Raw genomic sequence first — 27915 nt, forward strand, 5'->3', positions numbered from 1 at the left:
CACCTGGACAATCTCTCTCTCTTTCACCTCATCATTTGCTCCCCTTACATTCCACGTTCCAATTGCAATGTCCTTTGTCCGGTCCTTGGTCGTCAACGTTTGGTCAGTCCTTGTTCGAGGCTTATATACTTGTTTCCATCTTATCCAGTACAGCTGCTGTTATACGGCATTTATATCTGCCAAGTTGTAGTAAAGGTCTACCTAAATCAAAGGACTGTGCTTCCTTAGTAGTTAAAAACCTTGTAATGGCTAGATTTACTTTACCGATAATGGGTAACTAATTTCTCCACAATGTCTGCAGAAATGAAGGTTTTCTGTGCACCTGTATCAAAAAGTGTACATGCTGATATACTTCTCTTTTCTATCATTAGTTTCACATCTGCCATTGGAATTGCAGCTGGCATTGTTACTAGGGTATTTGCTTTTGCAACCGTCATAAGGACACTTGCAGTTTTAGGAACCTCATACTTCACCATCCTTGGGCACAAAGCACTGTGATGATTATCTCTTTTGCACTTGAAACAAAGATTTAATTTGCTTTTACAGTCCATGGAAGTGTGTACTGAGTTCATGCAAATCATACAACACCCCAATTCCTGCAGCCTCAGTACTCTAGAAGCAAAATCAGGATAACTCTGACAAGATACATTGGAATATTGTTCACTACAAAACACACAAACCTTTCTGTTCTTTAACATGGAAACTTTTTTCATTCATTCATTCATTCATCGCCAGACGCCATGTATCCCAGACAGGGTGGCCAAGGGCTTAGAGTTAGTTGTTTTACAGGGAGGGGCACTAATCCTCCACCAACCCTACTTGACGTAGGGATGCAGCATCTGGTGTTCCCAGGCGGTCACCCATCCAAGTACTAACCAGACCCAACGTTGCTTAACTTCGCTGATCGGACGGGAAGCGGTGTACTCAACGTGGTATGGAAACTTTTACCTCCTAATTTTCATCAGCCTGTCTATTCCTTGTCTTTAATACTTTCTCCTCAGATTTTAAGGAGCTAAGAAAAGTGCCAACCTCTTCGTTAGTTACAGGCTTAGCTGTCCCTAACTTAGCTTTCACAGCCAGTTGATTAGTGGTTCTTTTCCTTATTTCAGCCTTCTGTTTACTTTCAGCAGGTTTTACTGTTCCTTGCAAATGTTTACAGAGTTGCATTAAACCTTCCTCAATCTCCTCACAGGAGAAATCATCCTTTTGGTACCTACCACACAAGGTATCCTTGGTTCTAGGTAGAAGCTTTAAAGACACAATTCTAGAAAGCACCCAATTTGCTGCTTTCACATCTTCGTAAGTACCTAAAGCTTTAAAATTACAACTCACTGCAATCTGAAAATTTTGCAAGGAAGCAAAATCATGTTTAGGTATGGGTAATTCAATCAGAGCCTTCAGTAACTGGGTAATGACCTGCACCCCATCTTCATAATTCTGTCTAAGGATAGTGAAAGCCACCTCATAATTATTTCCTTCAACAGGTACAGGTAATTCCCTTATCAACTTGTAAGGCATGCCTTTGACCTGTCCTAACAGATAGGAGAGTTTACTTGCATTGGAGAGGTCTGTTCTGTCATGGACTAAGTATCTGAAATGCTCCCAAAAGGATCTCCAATTTTGCTCCCCATCAAACTCTGGAAGCATAATTTAAGGTAGTGCAGCTTTACTCCGCAGTTCCACAACTTGAGCTTTTGCGGTGGTATTAGCCAATTTTGCCTCAATCAGTTTTACAATTGTTATATATTTCTCTAAGTTATCTTCATACTTGGTAGTCTCTGACTCCAACAGATCTTTATCATTTTCTTTCACTACTGCTGCATTTAAATTGGCTTAGCTTTCTTCATACTTAGTCCATATGTCTTTCAGTATGTTCAAAAGACTACTTAATTTCTCCTTTGACAGAGGTATTTCCTCTAATACCTTCTTACAATCATTATAGCTCTCGTTACCCATCCTGCCTTACCCCTGGATAACTTCTGTAACAAGGAAATAGACATTTTGACTGATTTCTTATTTACACTTTAATTATTATTATTGCATTTTATATTTCTAAAACCAAATTTAACTGAGCTCAGAAGTTGATCATTTTAAATTTTGACAACTGTAGGGATGGGGTTTTGTTTTTAAACCTATCTCCCTGGACTGTTAAACTGCTTGGGTTATGCGTTCATCTCCACAATCATTTCTAATTTTTTTTTTTCTTTCTTTTTTTTTTTTTATTATAAGAACAGAGGAAGGGAAAAAAAATGAATAAAAAAAAAATAATCCATAAACCAGATTACTGGCATCCTCCATTCATAAAATATCTGTAACTGAGGGACTTGTACACCTGTAGGTTGAAGTTCGGAAGGAAACAACTCTGGGAAAGCGAGTTCCAAGGAGATGCAGTTTGGGGAATAAATGAATTCTGATAGGCAGAAGTTCTTAAATGTCGGGACCAACTGCCTAGCCCCAGGCTCCTACGCTCCTCATGGAGCAATGTAGGATTGGATGATGGATGGATGGATGGAGAAGTTCTGCAATAAGGCTGAGTGACATTCCAGTCATAAGTGCTACCAGATGCCCGTGTAGCATGAGGGAAGGCACGGAGAGGTGGCATAATGGACGCAACTTCGTCTGTGCATTTGCCATTAAAATATCTGTAAAATAATGTAAGGGAAGCAACATTCATTCTTACTTGTGGGGGAGGAAGTTTATTTATAATAGCAGGGTTATTAATGATTCCAACAGCTTTGTTCTGAATTTTGTCTAGTTGTTTTAATGCAACCTCTCCACATCCATTCCACAAGGGATGCATGACTAATAAATTATAGCTAACTGTTCATCAGTGAAGAAATTACGGACTATGTACAATAATGCAAGTTTTTTGAGGCAGTTTTAGCAAGTGATCTGACATGAGAGGCCCAGCTGAGGGCATTGTTAAGTGAAACACTGAGAATTTCAAACCTTCTGGAGATGGGAATATTAGCAGCACTGAAGGTAATATACGAATGTGGCAATATCTGTCTATTAGTAAATTGTATATATTTGGTCTTACTAGCATTCAATGAGACAAGGTTGTTTTGTCCCCATTCACTGATCATAGACTGATTTATGGAGATGACTCTACTAAGTTGAGAGTTAGAGATATAAGACTTTGTAAATGGGTGTTTGAGTGTGAATGAACTGTGATGTGTTAAGTCATCTGCATATGAATGGATGGGATTGTGGGTGACAGACAAGAGATCATTAATATGAAGCAGGAACAGGGTTGGCGCCAGAACTGATCACTGTGGCATGCCAGTGTTAATTGAGTGGAAATTGAAATATACATCATCTACTTTTACTCTTATTTTTCTGTCGCTGAGATATGAGGAAAGCAGAGGAACAAAAGACATTAGTCCATAGCAAGGGAGTTTGGAAAGCAGGGAACGGTATCATATTCTGTTGAAAGCTTTAGAAATATCACGAGCTACTGCATGAGTTTCTCCATGTTTGTCGATTGATTGATGGATGGTATGAGTCAGGAGACTAAGTATGTCAATGGTGGATCTTTCGTGGTGAAAACCATACTGTCTCTCACTAATCAGGTTGTTGGATTCAAGATGTTTAACTATATGTTTATTAATTAAAATTTCAAATACTTTATCAAGAGAAGATATGACAGCCACTGGTCTGTAATCAGAGGGGCCAGAGGAACTTCCTTTCTTTGGAACTGGGTGGATATTGGCTTCTTTCCATGAATTAAGGAATGAAGAAGTAAGCAAGCATAGTCCGAATAATTTCACTAGAACAGAAGCAAGTTTTGGGGAACACTTTTTCAAAACAATTGGAAGAATTCCATCTGGGCTTCGAGCTTTGTTGGCTGGCAAATTGTCAAGGATGGATTTTTCATATCTTGCCTGTATTTTAAGTGGAACAATTTCAGAAGAGTCAAGTTCTAGCACTGGGATGTTCTGCCGGACTTCCTCTATGGTAGAATTTCTGGCAAATGTACTGGCAAAGATATTTGCTTTCCCACACAGGTCATTTGTAATGTTGCCATCTGGAGATTTTAGCGGGGGAATGGATGATGACCTGTTAAAGTTATTACTGACTGACCAGAGTATTCTATTGTCATTTGGGTTGTTAAGTAGTTTTGATGCTTGATTTTGAAGAAAGTTTGATCTAGCGAGATTTATTGCAGCTTTTGCATGGTTTCTAACAATTTTAAACTGACAGAGTGATTCAGATGTTTTTTATTTTAAGTAAGAGTTATTTGCTAATGACTTTTGGGCCATTGCTCTGGCATAGTTGCCATCAAACCATTTTGGAGAGTCTGATCTTTTAATGAACTGCTGACTTGGTATGAATAAATCCATACCAGCTAGTATTAAGTCGCAAATGTGGGACGTGGTAGAACTGACATCACCAGAGAAGAAAGACTGCCATGGAATGTCAGCAAGGTAATTTCTAAATCCATCACTACAGAAGAAAGACTGCCATGGAATGTCAGCAAGGTAATTTCTAAATCCATCCCAGTTTGCCCTATCAAAGTCCCATCAGGTCACCCTGGCAGGTTCAGAACGGGGAGGTTTGGGGGGGGCTAACTAATGAGGCTTTGATGAGATTGTGGTCAGAGGATCCAAGTGGTGACAGTATCTCTATCTTGCACTGATCTGGAATATTTGTCAGGAATAGATCCAAGAGATGGGCATTATGGTCAGGATTATCTGGTATTCTGGTTAGCGCATTACCAATTGCGTGAGATTAAACGATTATGCAAACAGTTCGCACTCTAGACCAGCATTGCCAGTCCTGGCAGAATGAAATAACTGTTCAACCATTCAACATTATGTATGTTAAAAATGTATGTTAAAAATCACCCAAAATGGTAATTTCAATGCTAAGGGCTAGGTTAAGATTACTCAACTGTGTGGATATGGAGTCATATACAATGGGTTCTGAAGAAGCACTGGGGGAGCGATAGACTACACAGATATGTTTGCTAATACAGTAATACCTCGATATACAATACCCCGCCTTAACGATAGGGGTAGAAATACCACCATACCCCGCCTAACAATGGCCAAACCCCAGTTTAATGATGGGTTTTTATTTTTTTTTTTTACTGATTTTGATGATATTTTATACCAAAATTGTGTGTTTAGGTTTGTTTATAAACTGTTTTTAAATTCTGATTAATGTTTTTAAGCCATACTGTAGGTAGGGTGAACATTGTCATTTTGGGGTACAGTTTACTAAGCTTGTTTTTTTCCAGACTTATATTTGATGATTTCCAGATTTTATTTGTTGGTTTTATTGAGTTATGTACAGGTGTTAGGCTTAGGTTAGCTTCCTTGACAGCTGTTAGGCCATTTAGATTGGCTTTAAACTTGTTTTTGGGTTCATTTGGTTGGGTTTTGGGCTTGGTTTGGGAGAAAACCTAAGGCTGGTTAAAGGTCCACATTGATATACATGTTAAAAGTAAGCCAATATACGATACCCCACCTAACGATGAGGTTTTACCTAAACAATTACATTGTTAAACTAGGGTATGCCTGTATTTAGATAATTTACTTTATACTGTGAGTAATCAAAATTAGTTGAAGTGAAGTTTAAAACAGTGTCAACTGCATTCTGAGATTTGATATAACAGGTGCTGCCCTTGTAATGGAAGTCTGTGAGGAGATGGTAACGAGGAAAACAAAATGGGGATATTTCGGTAGAGGGACAGTTTTGTGGTTCTATGAGGAACAGGGCCAGAGGAGATATGGGCTGTAGGAAAAAATGAATTGAATTAGATTGGTCCTGAGACTACGGATATATCCCTGAGCTCAGAACCAGCTGGTATTATATTCCACTGGACTCCTCCCCAGAAGGATAGTACTGTTTCTGTCCCACAAATCCCACACAGTACACAGCTGCTCAGCATTTGAAAGGGAACCAGCTTTTCCACCCAGAACTCGGGGATCGACACTACCGTGCGGAGTCGAACCCACGAATCCAACCTTGAACTCTTCTAAAGCCTCAGCACATATCTGTATTCCTTACTCGGGGCACCAACATGTCAGAAACTTTATACACTCTTCTCTGACGAGTGTTAGTTTAACAACGACAAATACTAATTTAAATAATAGAAGTCTCATAGGCAAATAGGGTACAATTACAGTGGAATTTCGAATTTCGATGGGCATAGTGCCTAAAAATCACCGCGAAATTCAGATCATTGAAATTTAAACTGAACTTCTTATGGGAAGAAAATAGTTTGGGTCTGGGGCCTCCAAACCTAACTATGTAAAATCATGATTTTTTGCCCCCCCCCCCTATAAACTTTATGAACTATAATTGTGGTTAAGTAACTGTAGTTAAAGATTAGTAAGAGAGAGAGTAAGAAGAGAGTGCATGAGGAATTTGGAAGGAATCTGAGTGTCAAGTGGAGGGAATGTAAGAAAATGTTCTGGAAAGAGGTAACGAGAGTCAGACAGGGTGACAATGAAGTTAGTAGGGGAGTGAAAGATAAAAATGGTAGATTACTGGTTGAGAAGGGAGAAAAAGTGAGCTGATGGAGAGAACACTTTAAGGAATTGTTGAACATAGAGAATGAAAGTAATGCGAGTATTAGTGGCTGGGGGATGGCTGGGAGAAAGAGAGAGGTGAGAAGACAGGACAAAATCAGTAAGATGGAAGTTGTGGAAGCAATGAAGAAAGTCAAAATGGGGAAAGCCCAAGGAATTGATGGAGTGTGTGGTGAAATGCTGAAGCATGGAGGAGAGCCAGTAGTAGAAGAGATGTGGAAGATGTGCAGATTCGCCTGGGAGAAAGGTAGAGTCCCGGAGGATTGGAAGTCAGATATAATTATTCCCTTGCACAAAGGGAAAGGGGAAAAAGAAGTGTGTGGTAATCATAGGGGCATTTGTCTTCTTAGTGTAATAGGAAAAATATATGGTAGGATACTTACTGCCGGAGTTAGGGAAATAACAGAGGAATTAGTTGGAGAAGAACAGGGAGGCTTTAGGAAGGGAAGAGGTTGTGTAGATCAGATATTCATTCTTAGATCTTTAGTGGAAAAGTTTCTAGTGAAAGGAAAGAAGTTGTATGCGGCCTTCATGGATTTGGAGAAAGCATATGACAGGGTGGACAGACAAGGATTGTGGAAAGTATTAAGAATATATGGAGTACATGGGAAGTTGTTGGATGCTGTGAAGAGTATGTATGAGAGTGCTAGGGCTGCAGTGTGTGTGGATAGTGAACTGAGTGAGTTTTTCTATTTGAGGGTTGGGCTGAAACAGGGATGTGTCATGTCTCCATGGTTGTTCAATCTGTACAGTACCTCAAAAAAGTATCAGAACAACTATGTGGTAAACAAACTGAAAAACCAACGATGTGTTCCGCAAACACACCTGAGGTGAACGTATGATTTCAAAACTATCTGCCCCTAAGTACAGATACTTTCTTGAGGCATTGTACATGGATGGGGTTATAGAAGAGATACAAGGTAGGGCAGTGGATGTTGGAGTGGTCCTAATGAGAGAGGGCAGTGTTTGGAAACTCCCTGTACTGTTGTTTGCAGATGATACTGTGTTGTTAAGTGAAGACGAGGGGGAGCTGCAAGGCTTGGTGGATGAGTTTGGGAAAGTGTGTAAGAAACGGAATCTAAAGGTGAATGTAGGGAAGAGTAAAGATATGGTGGTCGAGAGAGGTGAAGTCAGTGAATGTACAGTATGGTTGGCTGATGAGGAAATGGAAAATGTGAGTACGTTTAAGTACTTGGATAGTGTGAGGAGTGGGGATGAAGGTTTGGAGGATGAAGTGCTTGAAAGGGTACAAGGAAGAAAGGTTGTTGGTTCCTTGAAGGCAGTGATAAGAAACAGGGAAGTGAGCATGGAAGTGAAAAAGTTATTACATGACAGTATTGTTATACCAACTCTAACGTAAGGAAGTGAAGTTTGGACGTTATGGAGGGACACAAGTCAAGAGTGGGAGCAGTGGATATGGGTTATTTGAGAGGAGCCTGTGGAGTCACACGGAGAGACAGACCGAGAAATAAGAATGTTAAACAGCGTTGTGGTGTGGATGTGGATGTGATAGGAAGCGTTAGGAGAAACACAATGAGGTGGTTTGGCCACGTGGAGAGGATGGAGAATGAGAGACTTACGAGGAGAGTGTATGTGAGTGAGGTGGAGGGGGAGAGAGGGAGGGGAAGGCCAAGGATGAGATGAAGGGCTGGAGTGGAGAGGTATATGAGAGAGGGGGGTGTTAATTGGAAGCAGGGCAGTGAAATGGCGGGGGACAGGGTGACATGGAGGCGATTTGTTTGTGGCCACCTTGTAAAGGCATTATGGCGTCTGGCAATAGATAGATAGACAGTTCTGCACTGTATTGCCATGTTGTCAGCAAGTGTTTATCGCCTTGTCAGCAAGTGTATACTTGGTGTATTTCTGCTCTTTCCTGTATTGTCATTTCTCCTTTGGCTGCGTACATGTTTTGACGGGGAATTATCTGATGGCGAATTGTCTCGGAACCATATCTTCATATGCTTCACATATGAAGAAATGATGCTAATTTTCATTCTCTTCTTGACACATGTCACATATTAGGTTTGGCTCATACTTTTTCTTATAATTTTCCTTCACTTCTAGCATTCTGGTTCGCATAAAAAATATTATCTTTGCAAATCATAAAGGTTACTTAGCTAGAATCAGAATAACAGATGACGACGGGCTTGAGGTCTTGGTCAGTTTGCTTGGGGCTTTCCAAAAGTCCTTCTACAAGGTGCGACTCAAACGATCTTTAGGAACTGAGTGAGAAAATGGTAAGTATCTCTCCCCTCATAGGATTCAGAGATGCCAAATATTATTTAATTACAATTACCTAAATACAATGAATAACTTTAAAAAATGGAAAATCCAACTTAAGTTAATCTTAGTTTTAAATAAAACTAAAGCCAAATATTCACTTTACCTATGTGAAGATGTGTTAGACCTTCCTCCATTTTCTTGTCAGGATACAAGTCATTCTACCACACAGGCGCAGTCAGGTCAATAGAAAATTCTTAAGTATTTACATGTATTTACAATACAGTATTGAAGTCCACAAGGGTTAAATGCAGGAGTATTAAATTTATTAATAATAAGAATTATTAACAGAACTAGAAAGCAATCTATGGGTAAAAAAAAACGCTTGAATTAGTCATTAACGCTCTCTGGGTTTTCTTCTGCTTTCAACAGGGACAACTATCTTAAAGGGTAAAGAGTGCAATCGCTCTAGGGAAAAATATTCCCCACGAGCCTGATGAATGGGAATAGAGAAAGCAGAGCCACTGTAAACATGATTGGCTTTGGCGGTGCGCAGAGAAGGAAAGCAGTGTCAAGAAACGTGACACTTGCACAGGTCAACGGTGCTGTGAAGCGGCTGACAAATGGGAAAGCAGCTGGGGCTGATGAGGTGTATGCAAAGATGATTAAGTGTAGTGGAGAAAGTGGAATGAAGTGCTCGTTGGAAATATGCAAGAAGGTATGGATGAGTGAAACTGTGCCAGCAGTGCAGAAAAGGGCTGTGACTGTACCCCTGTACAAAAATAAAGGTGAGTGCAGTGAGTGCAAGAATTATCGTAGCATAAGATTATCGAGTGTGGTAGGGAAGGTATATGGAAGAATTATTAAGAAGAAAGTACTGTAAGAGAGATACTAGAAGTCCTAGGGTGTGATGAACAGGATAGCTTTAGGAGTGGCAGAGGATGTGTGGATCAAATATCTGCAGTAAGATGGATAGTGGAAAAGGCTTGTCAGAAGGACTATAAGGTGTTTATGGCATTCATGGATCTGGAAAAAGCATACGACAAAGTAGACAGAGAAGGATTATGGAAGGTTTTGTGCAGGTATGGTGTAGATGGTAAGCTGCTAGGTGCTGTCAAGAGTTTTTATGATGGTAGTGAAGCATGTGTAAGGGTAAATGGGCATCAAAGTGAATGGTTCACGATCAGTGTGGGAGTGTGACAAGGCTGTGTGATGTCTCCATTGCTGTTCAATATATATATGGATGGGGTGATGAGAGAAGTAAAAACACGAGTAATGAAGAATGGGATGGGGTATGTAATGAATGATGATGGATGGAATATCTCAAATTTGCTGCATGCTGATGATGCAGTGCTACTGTACTTGAAAATACCGAACAAGGACTTGGTAGACTAGTGCAGAATTTTGCTGATGTCTGTGAGCATCATGCCTTGAGGGTAAATGTAGAAAAGAGAAAAGTGATGGTTACTGAGAGAGAACGAGACTCCCAGTGTGATGTTAAAGTGAATGGAGACAGACTGGAACTGGTGAGAGAGTTCAAACACCTGGGTACAGTGATTGAAAAGAGAGAAAAATGTGCAAAAGAAGTGGAAAGTAGAGTGACACAAGGAAGAAAAGTAGCTGGTGCAATGAAGGCCTTGATAAAAAACAGAGGCTTGAGTGTTGCAGCTGCACAAGGCTGACATGAAGGAGTGTTAGTGCCAACTTTAAGATATGGGTGTGTAAGACTATGGTGTGGCATGAAAATGAAAAGTCAAGAGTGAGAGCAGTGGGGATGGGACTGCTGAGGAATATATGTGGTATACCGAGAGTGGATAGGATACGAAATAATGTGATCCGTGGAAGATGTTGAGTGAGGAAGTCTGTGGACACCAGAATCAAAGATTGTGCACTGAGATGGTGTGGTCATGTGGAGAGAATGGATAACAATAGAGTGGTGAAAAAAGTATATCCGAGCAAATGTGAAGGAGGAAGGAAGCGAGGTAGGCCAAGGAGAAGGTGGAGGGATATGGTGGATGAGTGTGTGAGGAAGAGAGGCATGGAAGTCTGTGAGGCTAGGGAACTGACAAGAGATTGAGCTGGCTGGATGAATGTTGTGAGAAGAGTGCATGATCTGGGATCTGGCACCCCTTTTTAACGTGACAACGTCCGGATTGACTCTATCGGATATGTTTATGTGAAACTACAGAATATGGTGAATGTTTTTGGCGTATCAGATACAGCCAGGATTCCGGCAGCTTGAATGATGAGTGAATGGAAGCGTGGCCCATGAGACTGGGCAAACTCGGCATGTCTGAAAGTTGCTACTCCTCATCCTGCCCTATGGTGGGAAAGGAGGTCCAGATGATGATGACGATGATGACTTAAAAATGTGAGCGAGATCTAGTGATTCTGTATAGGTGCATAATTCAACAATACTGAGTGGAGATATTTCATGGGTAAAGGTTATATATGGTGTTTGTCAGAGAAGGTTACTCATATGATGCTGATCAATACTGTGCAAATATATAACTGTCATAACAATCACCTTGCAAATACCATGGTTCACGGGTGGAAAACTTTAACAAACATGTTCAAGTCATGTATATTAGTCCTAAAAGACAACTTGTCTGTACAGCCAAGGAACACCATACTGTCAGGAAGGAGGCCTGACCTCAAATCATGTTTCATGCTCAAAAATGGACAAGGTGGGATTCAACGACAGAGTGTAAAGCGCATGTGGTGCCATGTTTTGTTGGAGTGGCAAAGCTTGTAAGTGAGAATCTGAATTCATCAACTTGGGGGGAAGTTGGAAACTGGAAAAATGTAATGATGTCCAGCACAGTATTACATTACTGCTCTTTCTGAAATGTCCACCCCCAGCTGTGACTGAACTTAGATACAAATGAGTGACAGTTACAGTGAACACGCATTTAACCACTGAAGATGTGCATCAGGGAGTGCTTCAATATCTGAGATGAAGACAGAAAAAAAAAAAAAAAAGAAAGAAAGAATGAAAGAGTGAATGAAGTACAGTAAGAAAGAAAGATGATGACAAGATGATGATGAAAAATAATAGTGACCTGTCTCCCAAACCTAATTCCTATCTATGAAATTGAGCGAAAGATCATGAAAGGCTAATAATGCAGAACATACATAAAAAAACTGCAAGGCTTACCTCCCGTTTAGCACAGTTGTGTGGCTCTTCATCTACATTGATCTTGCCTTTAGGGAAACCCCAAGATGCACGATGCCAGAACCCCTGTGGATACATCTTAGTTCTCACATATCACAATGTAATGCAATCAGTATTTGCCAATTCATTCAGTTGCTACTACTTTAAAGATGCAATTGTTACTGCATGCCTTTATTGTTGAACAATTCATAAACTTCATTTTCAATGCAGTATTATTCATTAAGACTAACATATAGCAACCTCCACTTCAGTTCATGCACATTTCATTAAAATATTTCATACTATCACTTGAACCAAGTTTTTGGTACCTCTATCATAAACATGGGGAACATTAACAAAATGTCACAACCATCCTAACTATGGCAACCAATGAGATATGAATCAGATAGGACTGTCCTAGTACACAAACAGCTAAAGCCTTTCATGATACACATAATGCTGTCTAATCATTCAACTGCCTAAAACAACACAATAAAAAATTGCAAAAACAGGTAATACAGTATATGATGCCTCTAACCTGACCTGAACTAGTAAGACCTGGCTGAGGTCATGGTTGAGGAGGAGGCCGCCATATGTTGGGACACGATGCTTGAAGTCGCGGAAATCTTGCAACATGTCCTCAATACTGCCTGATGCTGGCTTGAACCCAACTCGCTGCAAGGAAATAAACAAAAATTATTGTACATCCCATATAATATGCTTTATTCTCTTAAATCTGATGATGTATGGTTAAGTTAGACTTCACATGGTAACACCAATACAGTAAAACCAGTCAGGGATTATACAAACTCCCTCAATCTCCTCCCTATCCCCCGAAACATGGTTACAACAGACACAACTGTTTATATCAATAGGCCTACAATAAATACTATCTATCTATCTATCTATAGCCCGACGTCCTAATCCCGCAAAGGGTGGCCGCAGACAAAACGCCTCCAAGTCACTCTGTCACCCACCATTCGACTACCCTCCCCCCAAACTCACCCCCCCCTCCCTCATATACCTCTCAACTCCATCCCTCCACCTCATCCTCGGTCTACCCCTCCCTCTCCCTCCCTCCACCTCACCTACATACACCCTCTTAGTCAGTCTTTCATTCTCCATTCTCTCCACATGTCCAAACCACCTCAGTGTATTTCTCCTAATCTTTTCAACCACATCCACATCTACCCCACAACGTTCCTTCACTTCTTCATTTGTCAACCTGTCCCTCCACGTCACTCCACATGCTCCTCTCAAGTAACTCATTTCCACTGCTCTCACTCTTGACTTGTTCCCCTCTTGCAAGGTCCACGCCTCGCTTCCATACGTCAGGGTAGGGATCACAATACCATCATGCAGTGACTTCTTAACTTCCATACTCACCTCCCTATTTCTCATCACTGCTTTCAGTGTACCAACAACCTTTCTTCCCTGCTGTACCCTTTCACATACTTCATCCCCCAACGTTCCATCCTTACTCATCACACTACCCAAGTACTTGAATGCACTCACATTCTCCATATCCTCACCATCCAACCTCACTGCACACTCTGTGACTTCATTCCTCTCAAACACCATAACTTTACTTTTGTTTACAATAAATACAACTTAAGTATTAAAACTGCCTAAAGTAAAGCTATCACACCTAGATATGACAGTCTCAACTCTGAAGTATGTAAATGGCTATTATCAGACTGTACATCGTGGCTACACTCATATACTACAAGTATACCTGCTTTGATGGATAAAAGCAGTTATCAGTCATGACTGTCTATCATGCATACATTCAAGTACCCACTATTACTTCATGTCACCATCAGTTATTTTTAGTGATTTAGAAGAATAAAACTCAATACACTGTACAAGAAACAAACTGGGAGGAAGATTAAATAATACTGTACTGTAGTTTTAAGAGAGTGAAGTATATTTATGTCATGTACACTCATGCTGGTAAATTCGCACCCACGTACCCTTATGTTTGTGTCATCTGAGCTGGTAACAGTGTGTGAGGGAGGAGTCAAAGTAGGTGGAACATAGCAGAGCGACATGTAGTGTTAAGTAGGTGGCCACTAGTATACCTGTCAGCTGAGCTGGTAACATTGTGAGGGAGTCAGAGTGGGTGGAACATAGTAGAGCAACATGTAGTGTTAAGTAGATGGCCACTAATATACCTGTCAATAGTTCTTGCAGATAGGTCTGGTAGGATGTTTTGTATAACTGATAATGATGAGGCATGTAAAAATCACCCATGAATGTTAATGAGCGTAATATCATGCAGTGCTGCCAAGAACTGTTGTTGTCGTATGGCATCTGTCTGTCATCACGTAACAATTGTGGTAGATGAAACCTTATTAGCAGGTGGCTGTTGTGAAACTCCATCTCTGCTCAGCATTGTTAAATACAAACACAGTTACTTTGGCAAAGGGGATCATGTAAAAATTACAGACTAACTGTCATGTCTTGTGACCTCTACACACTCACCGTCCCCAGTATCTCCCGTCCCCCTCATGTTTCATTTCAGGTATTCGGTTTGGTTTGGTAAGATTCATCAGTAATAAATGATGTTACCAACATGAGGCATTGATCCTATTTATAATTATCACCTGTAACAGTGAAAAGGAATTGAGTCATGCATATTATTAGTGCCAGCATTGTGCTTTTAATGAGATGGCTTGTAAGGAGCAGTAATTGGTTCGGATAATGGAACAAGTGTCACTGATTCATCCAAGTTTTTTTTTTTTTTTTTTAATAGCAGAACAATGGAAGGAAAAATAAGTGAAAAAAAAAAAGAAAATCCATACACCAGATTACTGGTGTCCTCCATTCATAAAATATCTGTAACAGCTGGACTTGAACAGCTGCGGTTGAAGTTTGGAGGGAAACAACTCTGGGGAAGCGGGTTCCAGAGAGATGCAGTTCAGGGAATGAATGAATTCTGATAGGCAGAAGTTCTGCAACATGGCTGGGTGACATTCCAGTCATGAGCGCTACCAGATGCCCGTGCAGAACGAGGGAAGGCATGAAGGGGTGGCACAATGAATGCAATTTCGTCTGAGTATTTGCCATAAAAATATCTGTAAAATATTGCAAGGGAGGCAACAGTCCTTCTTACTTGTAGGGGAGGTAGTTTATTAATAATAGCAGGGTTATTAATAATTCCAACAGCTTTGTTCTGATGTTTGTCTAGTTGTTTTAATGCAACCTCTCCACATCCATTCTACAAGGGCAACACCACGTGATAGTATGTTCATTAACATTCATGGGTGTTTTATACATGCCTCATCGTTATCAATTATGCGAAGCATCCTACCAGACCAATCTGCAAGAACATATTATTGACTAGTATATTAGTGGCCATCTACTTAACATTTCATGTTGCTCTACTATGTACCACCTACTCTAGCTCCCCCCTCCCCCCCACACACAGTTACCAGCTCCGGTGACACAAATATTTAGGTTCGTGGGTGCAAATTTACCAGCTTGAGTGTACAATAGCTGTTTAATGTTCAAATGGAAGACATACAAGATATCAGTGAGATGGGTGGGTGCTGAGACATTTGACTGAAAAAACTGGGTGTTGTATAAAGTATATGTTGTGGAGGATGTGACTAAAGTGAGGAAGGACAACAGTTAAATGCTGTAGTAGCAGCAGTAGTTGTAACTCCAGGTTAATCTGAATGTGAACAAAGTAGACTGAAAGCTGAAGCTGTCTCCCTCCTGCAGTCCACCACCCCCCTTTTAGAGGAAATGGAGGGAGCTGAGGGGTGTTTGCATAACCAGGCAGCAGAGATGCCCAGCTATGTGAGTGCCACCATGGAAAGGCACCCCTCTCCATTACCACTGAATGCTGTAAAGAGTATTTCAGATGATAGTATGAGAAATGGTTGGAATTTATTGCTCACATAATGTCCTTCAGGACTGAATGACTGGAGACCATTGCCTTAAAGGCCTGAAATGCTTAGCCTCACCCTGGACCCCTTTGCTCCTGATGGGTTAATAAGGGACTGGATGGATGAACAATGACGAATGTGTTAAGAATAAATGGAAATCTACGTAAATGGTTCAAAATCAATGTTCAAATGAGACTGTGCAGAGGTTATGAACTGATGTATGCGACTGACAATGTGTTTCTTGCTAATAATGAACTGGATCTTTGTACCTAGTATGGTTCAGCTTAGTGAAAGTCTATGAGTGGTGTGGTCTGAAAGTACAATGTAGGTAAAAGTAGTGATAGCTGTTGAGACAGGTGGCTCACAGTGTAATGTGCTGGTGAATGAAGAGAGAGATGAATTGCCTTAAGAGTTTAAGTACCTTGGTGCAGTGACAGAAAAAGAGTTAAATATGTTAAGGACATGGGGTGCAGAGTAACTTCAGGAAGACTTGATGCAAATGAAAAAACTTTAGAGATTGTCTGAGGACTGCAGTATGTTAGTGTCTTCATTAACCCCTTAACCGCGGGGCGTCACTTTCATGAAGCTCGGGAGCAATGGATCATACCGCAGGGTATCACTTTTGTGATTCTGTGTTATTTTGAATTCTCCCGGGCTTACAAGTGGTGACTTGTATCATCTATCAGTACTGCCAATGTCCAACACTAGTCAGCACTCCTAATCTCATCTGTAATCCCATCCACTGTTGACAATTTAGCCATTTTTCCCTGTTCTTGACTCTCCTCCCTACCTCCCCTCCAATACCCTCTCCTCTTGCCTGCCCAGCCGTGCTGCGCTAAGCAAATCTTCCCCTGAATTTTCCACGGATTTCATCCATTGAAATAAGCCCTATGCCCTATTCTTATACAAAATAATGTATATAAAAAAGAAGTAAGGTAAGTGATAGTGCCATATACCTGGAATTGGCTAATTATCACCTGACAACACCTCACGTGCACTCGTTCGTTAATTTCCCCCGGTAATTTCCCCTTGAAATATGCCGTATAATCTATTCCCGTAATAAAAATATATATATGAAAAGAAGGAAGCAGCCTAAGTAATACTGTATTTACATTCACCTGGAACTACCTAATTTATTATGTATTGTCTAGATTTCCTGCCAATCATTTCATAGCGTATATATTAGCAGCTGTCACCACGCTGACATTGGCAGCCCTTCACTATCCCTAGGCAGCAGCATTCAGTTTACTGTCGTCTTTCAAGGTGAAACCACGTCGGATTCGTGCCTGTCCAACTCTGCCGCTTTTTAGCCCCATGCAAAGGGCCCTGTGACCTCTACCCCTACTAAACCTCGTGTGGAAAGGGGTAAAAGGCTAAGTGACTGCTGTGGAACGTGAACTGGCTAATTTATCAATGATAATGATGGACAGTAACTACGATCTTTCTGGTGACTAAAACAGTGCAAGTGGAAATGTAAATAACGTGTAAAAAATGTGTAAACAGCGAGTGAAAGCAATGAATGTAAATATAAGTGAACAGTGGAAAATAGTTTTATAAGTTACTGCAAGTGACAGTGCATAACATAGTGTAAATAAAATAGAAATGTAAATACAAGTAATGTAAATAAAATAGAGAATGTAAATAGAAATGTAAATGAGTAGTAATATAAGAATATGAGTATATATACTTGGAGTAATGAAAGTGAAAGTTTCACTCTAGCATGCATAAATACTATGAGTTATGAAAGTGAACGTGAAAGTGACAGATTCGCTCTCAACGCTAGTACACAGGACGAGAAAGTGAATGCTACGTATTTTACTGAAAGAGAAATTGAATGCCTACAGTGACAATAAACTACGATTACTGAAGGAAACTCATGAATAAAGACTGCAGATATATATAAGTGTTATATAATAATAGAAATATAAAGTATGAGTGTTTTTATGAATAATAAATGACAGAATACCAGCGGCGAACGAGCGCAAGTGGGAAGCTGGTACACGCTCGTAATTTTCATTGCTTTCACAGTGTTTTTTTTTTTGGAGTATAGATTTCAAACTATTTGAAAATCATAGAATAGTGTTTCTAGTGATAATATCAGGCTGTGGTAATCATATTACGGGATGTCTGAAAGTGTAAAGTGGAGACTTCGTTACCCAACTTCAGAAGTCTCCACAAGTCCTACGGTACTCAACGAAGGCTCAACAAACATCCCCAGAGAAAGCTAAAGGTATGTGCCATATGCATATGTAATTATAATATTCTAGGACTAAAAAACTGATTTTTGGTAAATATTTTTACAAAGTCTGTCGGAGTGCGAATATCCCCGCGGGACATGCAAGGAGCGCCAAAACAACCCCGCCCTTTAGAGGCTAATGTATGAGTATAGGACTTTGATGTATGGCATGAATCTGAAAAGGCAACAGAACTATGAATACAGGACTGTTAAGGACTGTGTCAGTTGAGTAGACTGGACAGGAGATGCCACACACAGTTATGTAAGGAATGTGGAAGAAGGAATTCTACGGATAAAAGGGTTAACTGTAAGAATATGGAAAGACTTCTGCTGATAATAGGACTGAAAAGCATGCTCAGACTCTGTGATCATATGAAGAGAATTAGATGCAATAAGGGGATGTGGTCCTTACATTGAGCAGCTGTTGGGCGAATGGATCAAACTTTAAATTATTCAGCTTATCATCCTCTTCAGCATATTCATCGAGGTAGAACCAGTAGGCAAGCTCAGTCAGGAAGCACAAGGAGATAGGGTCACCAATCTCACTCTCTGGGGCATCCAGAAGGAAACGGCTGGAAGTGAGGAATAAGCAAATGGTGTAAATCTGTTCTTCAAAGCAGCTGATAATGTGAACCTGCGCTTAACTGATTTCTTTTACGGGACTCTGCATTCATTAGAGAAGCAAAAGAATAAGTACGCTAAAGAGACCAGCTTCTAAGATACTTTGCACTGGTATACCATATTTCTATGATTTCAATGAGATATGGAAGAGTAAGGTGCAACAAGATAAAAAAAAAAAAAAAAGTACAGCCATGAGCAAAATATTGCCAACAGTCCTCTACCACCATATGCTGTCTTCTATATCTCTCATGCTCCCTAAATGACAGAGTACCATTCCCCCTTACACTGTTGTGAGCTTAATATTGCAGTCACATAAAAATATCATAATTTTATAGCCACTAACAGCAGAGAAGTGTTAGCAAACTTTTGCTCATGGCTGTACAAGTACCATTACAGTACTTGGTATTATACAACTTGAAGTTATATGTCACATAGTCCTGTATGTTAATTATAAGAATGGATAACTTCTGATATTTTATAAGGTTTTTAAGGAATAACTTTGTGATGAATTGGATAATGAAAGCACTGTTGGTGTCAATGTGCAGCCAGGGTCAGTAGTATCTAAACCCATTAAAAAAAAAAAAAATCAGTAATTACTCAGGGAGTGCTGTTAACCAGACTCAACACATCTGGGGTTACCTACAACGCTGGCTAACTTCAGATGGAGGTGCATATCCTCGGACACCTACTGATTTGCCATTTGGACAAATGTAAAAGTATACTCAACTGGTACCTAACTCTGGGCACTCCAGGCAAGTAACACAAGCTTTAACCCCTTAACAGCGGGGCGTCACTTTCGTGACGCTTGGGAGCAAGGGATCATACCGCAGGGTGTCGATTTTGTGTTATTTTGAATTCACCCGGGCTTCCAAGTGGGGGCTTGTATCATCTATCAGTACTGCCAATGTCCAACACTAGTCAGCACTCCTAATCTCATCTGTACTCCCATCCATTGTTGACAATTTAGCCATTTCTCCCCGTTCTTGACTCCCCTCCCTACCCCCCCTCCATTACCCTATCCTCTCGCCTGCCCGGCCGTGCTACGCTAAGTAAATCTTCCCTGGAATTTTTCACTGATTTCATCCATTGAAATAAGTCCTATGTCCTATTCTTATACCAAATAATATATACAAGAAAGAAGGTAAGTGAGAGTGCCATACACCTGGAATTAGCTAATTATCACCTGACAACACCTCACGTGCACTCGTTCGCTAATTTTCGCTGTTTTTTTCCCCTTGAAATATGCCGTATAATCTATTTTCGTAATAAATATACATGTAAGGAGGGAAGGGAGAAGCCTAAGTGATATTTACATTCACCTGGAACTACCTAATTTATAATGTATTGTCTAGATTTCCTGCCAATCATTTCAGTGCTAGACATAGCTGTTTCAAGAGCTAACATTGGTAGCTCTGAATATCCCCTAAGTAGGCCTCCATCCCGGCCCTCCGTTATCAGTTTACTCTCATCTTCCGAAGTGAGGGTATGTATGTTTCTTCTTGCTGACTTCAAGGACTTTTTCACCCCCATGCAAAGGGCCCTGTGACCTTTACCCCCTACTAAACCTCGTGTGGAAAGAGGTAAAGGGCTGACAATTGATAAAAGAGTGACTACGATCTTTCTATTGAGTAAAACAGTGCAAGTGGAATTGTAAATAATGTGTAAATAATGTGTAAACAGCAAGTGAAAGTAATGAATGTAAATATACGTGAACAATGGAAAATAGTTTTATAAGTTACTTCAAGTGACAGTGCATAACACAGTGTAAATAAAATAGAAATGTAAATAATGTAAATAAAATAGAGAACATAAATAGAAATGTAAATGAGTAGTATTATAAGAATACGAGTATATACCCTAGGAGTAATGAAAGTGAAAGTTTCACTCTAGCATGTCTGAATGCTATGAGTTATGAGAGTGAAGATGAAAGTGACATTCACTCTCAATGCTAGTATACAGGACGAGAAAGTGAATGCTACGTATTTTACTGAAAGAAATTGAATCCCTACAGTGACAATAAACTAATACTACTGAAGGAAACTTATGGATAAAGACTGTAGATATATATAAGTGTTATATAGTAATAGAAATATAAAGTGTGAGGGGTTTTATGAATAATAAATGACAGAGTACCAAGAGCGAACTAGTGCCAGTGCGACGATCAGACGCGCTCGTAATTTCCATTGCTTTCACAGTGTTTTTTTTTTGAGTATGGATCCCAAACTACTTGAAAATTGTAGAATAGTGTTTATAGTGTTTGTATCTGGCTGTGGTAATCATATTACGGGTTGTCGGGAAGTGTAAAGTGGAGACTTCGTTACCCTACTTCAGAGGTCTCCACAAGTCCTACGGTAACCGACGAAGGCTCAACAATCATTCCAGGAGAAAGCTAAAGATATGTGCCATAAGCATATGTAATTTTATTATTCTAGGACTAATAACTGATTTTTGGCAAATATTTTTTGAGAGTCTGTCGGAGCCCAAATAACCCCGCGGGACACGCAAGTCATTGGTAAACAAGCCCGCAGTGTAGGGGTTAAAGGAACATACACACACACACACACACACACACACAAAGCATGTACTCCTTCTGACAGCTGCAGAGGCCAAAATCATCTGCTTGGCCTTTATGTAAATATTATCTAAGCATGTGATAAGAAGCAAGACATGCAAATGTCTTGTGTCCTTCCTCTTTTACAGAATTTTCTTTTCTTGTTTTCAGGTACTGAGTTGATATGATAACCAGTACTTTTGTGGGTGTATTGTAGATACAGATATTCAGCTGATAACACATACTACGATACATGTTCGGGTATTAAGCAGATAAGTGATAACTATCTACCTATAGCTAGACGCAATACCTGTAAGTCAGGTGTCAGGGAATAGAAATAAATTACCCCAAATGGGGTAAATCTAAAAATTTGGGGGGTAATGTGGGTGGTATGAGAGGTAATGCATGCAGTACTTTACTGACTTATCACATAAATATGTAAGGTTTAGTGAAAAAGATGTAAAACCTTGTATCATGTATCATAGTTGTTGCCTTGCTGCCAAACTATTGACAGATGTGTACACAATCTTGGCTTTTTTTTTTTTTTTTTTTCAGATGGCATCAAATAGGAAAGGGATATACCAGGCAGAGTTCCTCAATTAAGGCTTCACAGAAACAGAGGACAAAGGACATGTGAAGCCACAATGTGTTGTCTGTTGGAAAGTGCTGAATGCAAACTCTTTCAAAAAGGATCAGCTGAAGAAACACTTAGATGATTTGCTCTCACATCTGTCTTCCAAACCTCGGGAATACTTTGAGAATTTGGAAAAAGCTGTCAAAAGTCAGAGACTGGAAAGCAGCAAGATAGCAACATTTGATGAACGTTCAGCATCAAAGGCTAGCTTTGAAATGGCCTGGTTGATTACCTAAAACAAGAAACCACATACTGTTGGTGTAAAATTAGTCAAAGCTGCAGCTGCGAAAATGGCAGAATCATATGTGGGTAGAATGAAACCATGCAACTGGGTTCAGTGCCTTTGTCTGCAAGAGTTGTGAAAGAGAGAATTTCCATCATAGCACAAAATGTGAGGGAGCAAGTGATTTCTTCAATAAAAGATTTTGCTATTCAGCTTGATTAAACTACAGATGTCAGTAGCAATTCACAGCTGATGGTGCATGCTCGATACAGGGGTTCTGATAAAACAGAAGAAGAAATTCTGTTAAGTTCTCCTCTTGAGCTGAGATCTCAAGGAACTGATATATTCAACAAGGTTGATGCATACTTCAAAACATCAAGTGTTGATTTGAAGTGGGTAGACTGTATTGGTGTGTCTGTTGATGGAGCTCCAGCCATGTTGGGTCATGTCAGTGGCTTTGTGGCTTTGGTCAAAGAGCTAAATCCAGAAACTGAGGTTTCCTACTGTATGATACATTACCAGGCATTGGTTGTGATGCAGTTGGAACCTGAATTGGAAGCTATCATGAATGATGTGATCGAAATTGTCAATGCTGTCAAAGAGAATGCATTAAATGTGGCTGTATTGTGGTTTATGTGAGGATGGGGAAGCTGAACATTCAGGCATCTTTTTTCACACAGAAGTGAGGTGACTTTTATGTGGAAATGTACTGAATAGAGTGTGGGCTCTCAGAACCAAACTTGAAATGTTTCTGGTGGATCAAAATCATGCCCGTGCAGATAAGTTCAGAAACTCCATTTGGCAAGCACATCGAGCATATTTAGATGACATTTTTGGGCATGTGAATGCACTGAACAAGGAACTGCAAGGGAAAAAACATGAATGTCATTATAGCAAGAAAAAAAAATTCAGCACTTGGATCAAAGCTTCCGCGCTGGAACCAGAAAGTGAATAAAAACAAGATAGCAGCCTTTCCAAAGCTAGCAGAGTTTTTGGAAGATTGTTAAGATCTCAGTCTTGATGACATCAAGGAGTCATTACAAGGCACCTGACCAGACTAAAACAGCAGTTCTCTGATTAATTTCCAGAGATTGATTCACATACTGTCAGCTGGGTTGTGAATCCCTCTACCTGCTGATGTGCCTGAGGAGCCTGAAGGATTGGCAGAGGCACTTCTTGAACTTCACTCCAACGGTGAAGCAAGCATGGAATTTCAGAACAAGGCAGATCTCCCATCTATTTGGATGTCAAAAGCTACAAAAGCTTTCAAAATGGCACATGTGGAAGTGACAAAAATGCTGCTTCCTTTTGCAACAACATACCTTTGTGAAGAAGGAGATGATGAGAGGAAGGAGCAGTAAAGAGAGTGGAAAGGTTATAAGAGAATGAGAAAAAGGCAGAGTATAAGAGAGAAGTGGAGGAATGATTGGGCAAATATGAATTGGAGCAGATGGGGGACGTGGAAGGTGTGTGCAGGATATTTACAGAAGAAATATGTGCAGCATGTGATGTGGTGTGTGGGAGGAAGAGAAGACGGAGGGGGGTGCAAGGAACAGCGTGGTGAACAGAAGAGGTGAGACAGGCTGTGGCACAAAAGAAGAATACATACAATGAATGGATGAGAAATAGGGGCGTGGAAGAAGTTGAGAGGCAGAAGAGAGTTATATGTAGAAAGAAAGAGAGAGGTGAAAAGATTAGTAAGAGAGAGTAAGAAGAGAGTGGATGAGGAATTTGGAAGGAATTTGAGTGTAATGTGAAGGGACTGTAAGAAAATGTTCTAGAAAGAGGTGAAGAGAGTAAGACAGGGTGGAAGTGAGGTTAGCAGGAGAAAGATAAAAATGGTAGATTACTAGTGGAGAAGGGAGAAAAAGTGAGCAGATGGAGAGAACACTTTAAGGAATTGTTGAACACAGAGAATGAAAGTAATGTGAGTATAAGTGGCTGGGGAATGGCTGGGAGAAGGAGGGAGGTGAGAAGACAGGAAGAAATCAGCAGGATAGAAGTTGTGGAAGCAATGAATAAAGTTAAATTGGGGAAAGCTCCAGGAATTGATGGAGTGTGTGGTGAAATGCTGAAGCATGGGGGAGAGATAGTAGTAGAATGGATGTGGAAGATGTGCAGATTGGCCTAGGAGGAAGGTAAAGTCCCGGAGGATTGGAAGTCAGGTATAATTATTCCCTTGTACAAAGGAAAAGGGGAAAAAGAAGTGTGTGGTAATCATAGGGGCATTTGTCTTCTTAGTATAATAGGAAAAGTGTATGGTAGGATACTTATTGACAGAGTTAGAGAAAGAACAGAGGAATTAGTTGGAGAAGAACAGGGAGGCTTTAGGAACGGAAGAGATTGTGTAGATCAGATATTCATTCTTAGATCTTTAGTGGAAAAGCTTCTAGAGAAGGGAAAGAAGTTGTATGCAGCTTTCATGGATTTGGAGAAAGCATATGACAGAGTGGATAGACAAGGAGTGTGGAAAGTATTAAGAATATATGGAGTAGATGGGAAGCTGTTGAATGCTCTGAAGGGTATGTATGATGATGCTAAGGCTGCAGTGCGTGTGGATGGTGAACTAAGAGAATTTTTCTCTTTGAAGGCTGGGTTGAAACAGGGATGTGTCATGTCTCCATGGTTGTTCAATCTGTACATGGATGGGGTAATAAAAGAGGTACAAGGTAGGGTAGTGGATGTTGGTGTGGCCCTGGTGAGACAGAATAGTGTTTGGAAACTCCCTGTACTGTCGTTTGCAGATGATACTGTGTTGTTGAGTGAAGACAAAGGAGAGCGGCCTTGGTGGATGAGTTTGGGAGAATGTGTAAGAAATGGAATCTAAAGGTGAATGTAGGGAAGAGTAAAATGATGGTCTTTGAGAGAGGTGAAGTCAGTGAATGTACAGAGAGGTTGGATGGTGAGGAATTGGAAAATGTGAGTACGTTTAAGTACTTGGGTAGTGTGATGAGTAAGGATGGAGGTTTGGAGGGTGAAGCGCTTGAAAGGGTACAGCAGGGAAGAAAGGTTGCTGGTTCTTTGAATGCAGTGATAAGAAACAGGGAAGTGAGCATGGAAGTGAAAAAGTTACTACATAACAGTATTGTGATACCAACTCTAACGTATGGAAGTGAAGCTTGGACGTTGCTCTAAGGACACAAGTCAAGAGTGAGAGCAGTGGAAATGAGTTATTTAAGAGGAGCCTGTGGAGTCATATGGAGAGACAGGCTGACGAATGAGGATATAAAGGAGCGTTGTGGTGTGGATGTGATAGGAAGCGTTATAAGGAACACACTGAGGTGGTTTGGCCATGTGGAGAGGATGGAGGGTGAAAGACTAACGAAGAGAGTGTATGTGAATGAGGTGGAGGGGGGAAGAGGGAGGGGGAGGCCGAGGATGAGATGGAGGGATGAGGTGGAGAGGTATATGAGAGAGGGGGGTGTGAGCTGGGAGCAGGGCAGTGAAATGGCAGGGGACAGGGTGATGTGGAGGCGATTTGTTTGTGGCCACCCCAAACGGGATTGAGGTGTCTGGCAATAGATATATAGACAGATATGTGAACTTGAAAACAAAGCACAGAAATCGGTTGGACCCGGAAGACATCATCCAAGTTTCTCTGACATAAAAAAATCCCTGATTCTGATGCTGTTGTATCAAAAAGGAAACAGCATCATTTTCCAAAAACCTGATGTGGAGAGGTTTTGAATTAAATTCTTCAATCCATTTTACTAATTTTGTCTGTGTGCTATTCTTATGCCTGAATGTGCTTTTCTTATATTTCTCCATAACGGCCATACCACGTTAAGTACACCGCTTCCCGTCCAATCAGCGAAGTTAAGCAACGTTGGGTCTGGTTAGTACTTGGATGGGTGACCGTCTGGGAACACCAGATGCTGTTGGCATAACGTTCTCCCTACGTGTCAAGTGGGGTTGGTGGAGGATTAGTGCCCCTCCCTGTAAAACAATTAACTCTAAGCCATTGGCCACCCCGTTTGGGATACATGGCGTCTGGCAATGAATGAATAATGGATCCAATACACATTTTATTAATTTGAATTTTTTGTATACTATACCATATGCAAACAATTTTAGGAGCAAATTGGTTTGTTTTTGCTTACTTTGATGTCTTTGAGTAATTTCATTTTACTCAAATAAATCTGGGGGTAATACTGTACCCTAGAAATGTTCCCCGACCCTTGCCGTAAGCGATACTACAGTAACTTAGTGTATCCATCGCTGTTAATGTCAGAGTTTGGCCACACACAAGCTGAGATAAATACTTGCACAATAGTGTCATACAGGTAAATGCAAGGGTTAGTCCACCTTGTACTTCTGGAACATTAACAAACAGGTATTGTCGCAGGTGGAGGCACACACCATCCACATGCTTAATGTGGTGTTGCCCTCAGGTTGCTCTGCACTGGGCACAGGCCAAATTGTTTCCTGTCCTCCAGTAAGCCATATGGTATGTAGGGTTATAACCATGTAGCCAAAATAGACATTTTGTGGTAGAGTGAATTGAAACTTTCCAGCTGAATGTGCTTTATGAGGGTTTAAAAGTGTAAATCCAAGGAATGATTGAGATTTATTTGCTCACAGAAATGCCACTCAGGAAAGAGCATGGGGTCACTCTCCTCTACTGTCTGGACTGAGTAACCTAACCCTGGACACCCACACTCTTGCTGGGGTAATGAACGGGTTGGATGATGGATGAATGAATAGGGAATATAATATACTGATAGACAAATAGGAAAATAAATTACTGGATGAATGGAGGCATTAAATTACTGATGAATAAATAAAGAAAATAAGTAGCTGATACAAAAATACGGAAAATAAACAACTGAGAAAGATGATAAGAACCCTCTGAAGAATTAAAAAATAGTTTTTAACTGTAAGATTTGAAAACCCAGAAATTATCAGAACTGTGAATGGAAGAAATGTCTGTACACTTTTCATAAACTTTACTTGAACAATTAATGTGAACTTGTTAAATCTGAAGAATTACCAGTATCATAATGTACTGTAGATGTAAGAAATATCATAACACTTTTTGTAAACAATTCTGTTCCATAATATTTTAGAATCTGATAATTTTACATGCAGGTGCAAAAAATGTCACTGCATTTTTTTTCCCCCTTTAATCCCCCTGTGCAGTGGTATCATTTCTTTTTTACTTTTCTTTATTTTTTCCCCTAGTAGTAGGTGGTGGTGGCCATAATCCACTCACTTGATGTAGTGCTGCCTACTTCTTCCTTCACCTTTATCATTCTTTTCTGTGTCTGCCCTCCTCTCTTCCTATTTCTCACATCTTTCCCATCACTTTATTACTCTACTTTTCAGGTGGCATACATTCAGTGACAAAGCTAATGGTTTCCTGTAAGCCAGGAAACCATTTACAATGCTGGGTGGTAACCATATAACCAACCCATATGTGTTCCCTATGCATAAACATGTGGGTTGGCAGAGGGTTAATGCCCCTCCCAGTAAAACAACTAACTCAATGACAAATGGCCACCCCCTTCAGGACTGTGGTGTCTGGCTATAGATAGACAGATAGCTTTTGTTTATAACCTTCAAAAGTTAATAAGAGGGAGTGACAGCAGTAACAATAGTTGGTGAGGGATTGGGAAAGGAGAAAAGAGGAAGAGGGAAAGTGAGAGGAAAACAGAGATGGGAGGATTGATGAGATACAAATAAATTCGAGGTATGTCAATGTGAGGTTTTACTATGAAAAAAAAAAAAAAAAAAAAAAAAAAAAAAAACTGTAAACACGACTGGCTGTGTAGTGGTTTGCATGGTACCCTGGGTTTAACAAATGACTGCCCAAACTGGTTACTGTACAAACACATAAGCATGGTA

General features: G+C 40.3%; 1 protein-coding gene, 1 non-coding gene and 1 pseudogene across 2 annotated transcripts in view; 1 reads left to right on the plus strand and 2 right to left on the minus strand.

The window, feature by feature from the left end:
* DCP2 (decapping mRNA 2) overlaps nucleotides 1–27915 on the minus strand; it is a 164199-nt gene that overhangs the window by 54654 nt on the left and 81630 nt on the right. The window contains exons 3-5 of the mRNA XM_080268805.1: nucleotides 18455–18614; nucleotides 12457–12588; nucleotides 11917–12000 (exon numbers count right to left, since the gene is read on the minus strand). Of these exons, the coding sequence (XP_080124931.1) occupies nucleotides 11917–12000; nucleotides 12457–12588; nucleotides 18455–18614 (376 nt within the window). The remainder of the gene's footprint in view (nucleotides 1–11916; nucleotides 12001–12456; nucleotides 12589–18454; nucleotides 18615–27915) is intronic.
* Nucleotides 828–946, minus strand: LOC145395129 (5S ribosomal RNA). Its single transcript, XR_013896559.1, has one exon. It is a non-coding gene; the product is annotated as a 5S ribosomal RNA (ribosomal RNA).
* Nucleotides 25837–25955, plus strand: LOC145395139 (5S ribosomal RNA; annotated as a pseudogene).

Source organism: Coenobita brevimanus, chromosome 29 (assembly GCF_032717465.1).
Source record: "Coenobita brevimanus isolate Jiangsu-jjx chromosome 29, ASM3271746v2, whole genome shotgun sequence".
In the NCBI taxonomy this organism is placed as follows: domain Eukaryota; kingdom Metazoa; phylum Arthropoda; class Malacostraca; order Decapoda; family Coenobitidae; genus Coenobita; species Coenobita brevimanus.